Source organism: Sinocyclocheilus rhinocerous, unplaced genomic scaffold (assembly GCF_001515625.1).
Source record: "Sinocyclocheilus rhinocerous isolate Xijiao unplaced genomic scaffold, SAMN03320098_v1.1 scaffold17226, whole genome shotgun sequence".
In the NCBI taxonomy this organism is placed as follows: domain Eukaryota; kingdom Metazoa; phylum Chordata; class Actinopteri; order Cypriniformes; family Cyprinidae; genus Sinocyclocheilus; species Sinocyclocheilus rhinocerous.
The window spans coordinates 9,904-14,138 of NW_015642346.1; the positions used below are offsets into that span (position 1 = coordinate 9,904).

The following is a 4,235-nucleotide window of genomic DNA, read 5'->3' on the forward strand; positions in this document are numbered from 1 at the left end:
TGTGAGAGAGTGTGTGTGTGTGTGTGTGTGTGTGTGTGTGAGAGTGAGAGAGTGTGTGTGTGTGTGTATGTGTGTGTGTGTGTATGTGTGTGCACGCTGTGGCAGTAAATGCGTCAGTCTATGCTCTCTCTGTGTGCTCAGGTTCAGTCCGTACGAGTGGTATAACCCTCACCCCTGTAACCCAGACTCAGACGTGGTGGAGAATAACTTCACGCTGCTGAACAGCTTCTGGTTCGGTGTCGGCGCTCTCATGCGGCAAGGTGAGTCCGTCAGCGTCTGGGCGCCTCCTGCTGGAGCACAGCTGCTCCTGATCACACTCACAGCACAACTGAACTCAAGAAAAGCGCACAATGCAACAGCTGCAGGAGACATGAGATGCCAAATTACTGATAAATGATCATTTAGGGCAGGCTTTCCGGTGGAGAATAACTTCACGCTGCTGAACAGCTTCTGGTTCGGTGTCGGCGCTCTCATGCGGCAAGGTGAGTCCGTCAGCGTCTGGGCGCCTCCTGCTGGAGCACAGCTCTGAACTCGAGAAAAGCGCACAATGCAACAGCTGCAGGAGACATGAGATGCCAAATTACTGATAAATGATCATTTAGGGCAGGCTTTCCCAAACGAGGATTCACGAGTTATGCTAATAATAAATTCAATCAAATATAATATTAAAATAAATAAGTGCATAATAATTGAAATTCATACTATGGCATAGTAAATGATGCAAACTCCGTCTCTGCATGTGCTGTGAGTTTAACATGCATTTGGGAATGCAGTGTGCACCAGGGACAGAATTTTACAGCATTTCATAAAAATTTATAAAAATGATTATTACTAATATTAAATTTGATTGTGTTCCTAAAAACACTGGTGTGACGCTATTACAACTCAAAAGAGGTTTGAGTCCAATATAAACTTGAAATGTTTATCATATCACAGTTCAAATTGCAATATATGACTAAATAATTTGCAAGTCAAGCCCTATATATTAATAACTTGAAAATAAAAACAATCAAAATAAAACACTTTCTTCATAAGTTTTATGTGTTTACCAGCTTGTCACGCCACCGTTAATCGACGAAAATAATTTGCAAGTCAAGCCCTATATATAAATAACTTGAAAATAAAAACAATCAAAATAAAAAATTTCTTCATAAGTTTTATGTGTTTACCAGCTTGTCACGCCACCGTTAATCGACGTCAGAGAAGCGTGAACATGTGAATATGTTGTTGAATTATTGAAATATGAACTTCAAATGTCTCAAGTTCTGATTGAGGGGATTCGTTCGCTCAGATAAACCTCTCAAGACTGCTCTTGTTGTTATTATTATTTTACAATATGCAAAAGCAGTGTTGAAACAAAAAACAATATACTTATTCTAACAAATTTACAAATTAGTAGTCATTTCTATTTAAAATTTTCTTCACAAATAAATATGTGACCCTGGAGCACAAAAGCAGTGTTAAGTCGCTGGGGTATATTTGTAGCAATAGCCAACAATACATTGTATGGGTCAAAATTATAGATTTCTCTTTTATGCCAAAAATCATTAGGATATTAAGTAAAGATCATGTTCCATGAAGATATTTAGTAAATCTCCTACCGTAAATATATCAGAACTTAATTTTTGATTAGTAATATGCATTGCTAAGAACTTCATTTGAACAACTTTAAAGATGATTTTCTCAATATTTAGATTTTTTTGCACCCTCAGATTCCAGATTTTCAAATATTGTCCTATCCTAACAAACCATACATCAATGCAAAGATTATTTATTCATCTTTCAGATTATGCATAAATCTCAATTTAAAAAAATTGACACTTAAGACTGGTTTTGTGCTCCAGGGTCACATATGCATGCAATAAATAGAAATTAAATGATGAAAAAAGTCACTTAACTCCAGCTGATTTAGGGCATTTATTTCTTCATGAATCTGTGCTCAGGGTCGGAGCTGATGCCGAAGGCTCTGTCCACTAGGATCGTGGGAGGAATCTGGTGGTTCTTCACCCTCATCATCATCTCGTCCTACACCGCAAACCTGGCCGCCTTCCTGACGGTGGAGCGCATGGAGTCGCCCATCGACTCGGCCGACGATCTGGCCAAACAAACCAAGATCCTGTACGGCGTGGTGGAGGACGGCGCCACCATGACCTTCTTCAAGGTACTGCAGGCCAATGTGTTATTCACGTCAGATCGATTTCTACAGCGCTTTATGCAGTACAGATGGACTCGAAGCAGCTTCACTGAAACAAACAGGGAAATAACAGCGTTAATGTTGTAATAACTAATCTATAAAGCAGCTCTACAGAAGACAACAGAGTCATTTTCAAGAATGATTCAGTTCAGTATGATTCAATTCAGATCAATTCGATTCAGTTCAGTTCGATAACAGTGCTAATGTTGTAAAATAATCAGTTAGGAAACTGATTCAGTTTTAAGCTGCTCTACAGAAGACAACAGAGTCATTATTCAGAATGATTCGGTTCAGTTGAGAGTCGATTCAGTTCAACAAACAGGAAAATAGCAGCATTAATGTTACAAAATAATCAGTTATGAAAACAATTCATTTTCAATCTATAAAGCAGATTTACAGAAGTCAATAGTGCTATTATTCAACTCTATTCAGTTCAGTTTTGATTCAATTCAGTTCAAATGAATCAATCACGAAACAAGTGGATTTTTAAGCTATAAATCAGCTCTACAGAAGACAACAGAGTCATTATTCAGAATGATTCGGTTCAGTTTTGACTCAATTCAGATCAATTCGATTCAGTTCAGTGCTAATGTAAAATAATCAGTTATGAAACAAATTCAATTTTATGCTATACAGCAACTCTACAGAAGACAACAGAGTCATTATTCAACTCAATTTAGTTCAATTTTGATTCAGTTCAGTTCAAATGAATCAATCACAAAACAAATGGATTTTTAAGCTATAAATCAGCTCTACAGAAGACAATAGAGTTATTATTCAGAATGATTCATTTCAGTTTTGATTCAATTGAGTTCACAACAGTGCTAATGTTGTAAAATCCAGCAATTATTAAACGATTCATTTTTAAGCTGCTCTACAGACGACAAAAGAGTCATTTTTCAGATCAATTCAGTTTAACTGCGATTAAATTCACTTCAGTGAACATAAACAGGGAAATAACAGTGATAATGTTGTAATAACATGAATTTTTAATCTATAAAGCAGCTCTACAGAAGACAATAGAGTCATTTTCAAGAATGATTCAGTTCATCTTTCATGAAACTGATTCAGTTTTAAGCTGCTCTACAGAAGACAACAGAGTCATTATTCAGAATGATTCAGTTCAGTTTTGAGTCGATTCAGTTCAACAAACAGGCCAATAACAGTGTTAATGTTACAAAATTAATCAGTTATGAAAACAATTCATTTTAAATCTATAAAGCAGCTCTACATAAGACAATAGTGCTATTATTCAACTCAATTTAGTTCAACATTTTGATTCAGTTCAGTTCAAATGAATCAATCACAAAACAAATGGATTTTTTAAGCTATAAATCAGCTCTACAGAAGACAACAGTGCTATTATTCAGAATGATTCATTTCAGTTTTGATTCAATTCAGATCAATTCGATTCAGTTCAGTGCTAATGTTGTAAAATAATCAGTTATGAAACAAATTCGTTTTTTATGCTATACAGCAGCTCTACAGAAGACAACAGAGTCATTATTCAACTCAATTTAGTTCAATTTTGATTCAGTTCAGTTTTGATTCGATTCAGTTCAGTGCTAATGTTGTAAAATAATCAGTTATGAAACAAATTCAATTGTATGATATACAGCAGCTCTACAGAAGACAACAGAGTCATTATTCAACTCAATTTTGATTCAGTTCAGTTCAAATGAATCAATCACAAAACAAATGGATTTTTATGCTATACAGCAGCTCTACAGAAGACAATAGAGTTATTTTCAAGAATGATTCAGTTCATCTTTCATCAATTATGACACTGATTCAGTTTCATCTGTTAAGCAGTTTTTCAGTTGAATTCCTGTCCGATTTCATCCTAACGCAGCGTTCGAATGGATAAACCTCTCTGTCTCCGCTGCAGAAAACCAAGATCTCGACGTACGATAAGATGTGGGAGTTCATGAACAGCCGGCGTCAGTCTGTGATCGTGAAGAGCGTGGAGGAGGGCATCCATCGCGTGCTGACGTCTGACTACGCCTTCCTGATGGAGTCCACCACCATCGAGTTCGTCACG

General features: G+C 36.5%; 1 protein-coding gene across 1 annotated transcript in view; it reads left to right on the top strand.

The window, feature by feature from the left end:
• The window catches only part of LOC107755803 (glutamate receptor ionotropic, kainate 2-like), a gene marked incomplete at both ends in the record, with an annotated part of 12,480 nt that extends 8,251 nt beyond the window's left edge, over positions 1–4,229 (top strand). Inside the window, 3 exons of the mRNA XM_016572724.1 lie at positions 142–260; positions 1,944–2,161; positions 4,083–4,229. Coding sequence (XP_016428210.1) covers positions 142–260; positions 1,944–2,161; positions 4,083–4,229 — 484 coding nt within the window. The remainder of the gene's footprint in view (positions 1–141; positions 261–1,943; positions 2,162–4,082) is intronic.
• Between the last annotated feature and the right edge of the window lie 6 nt (positions 4,230–4,235).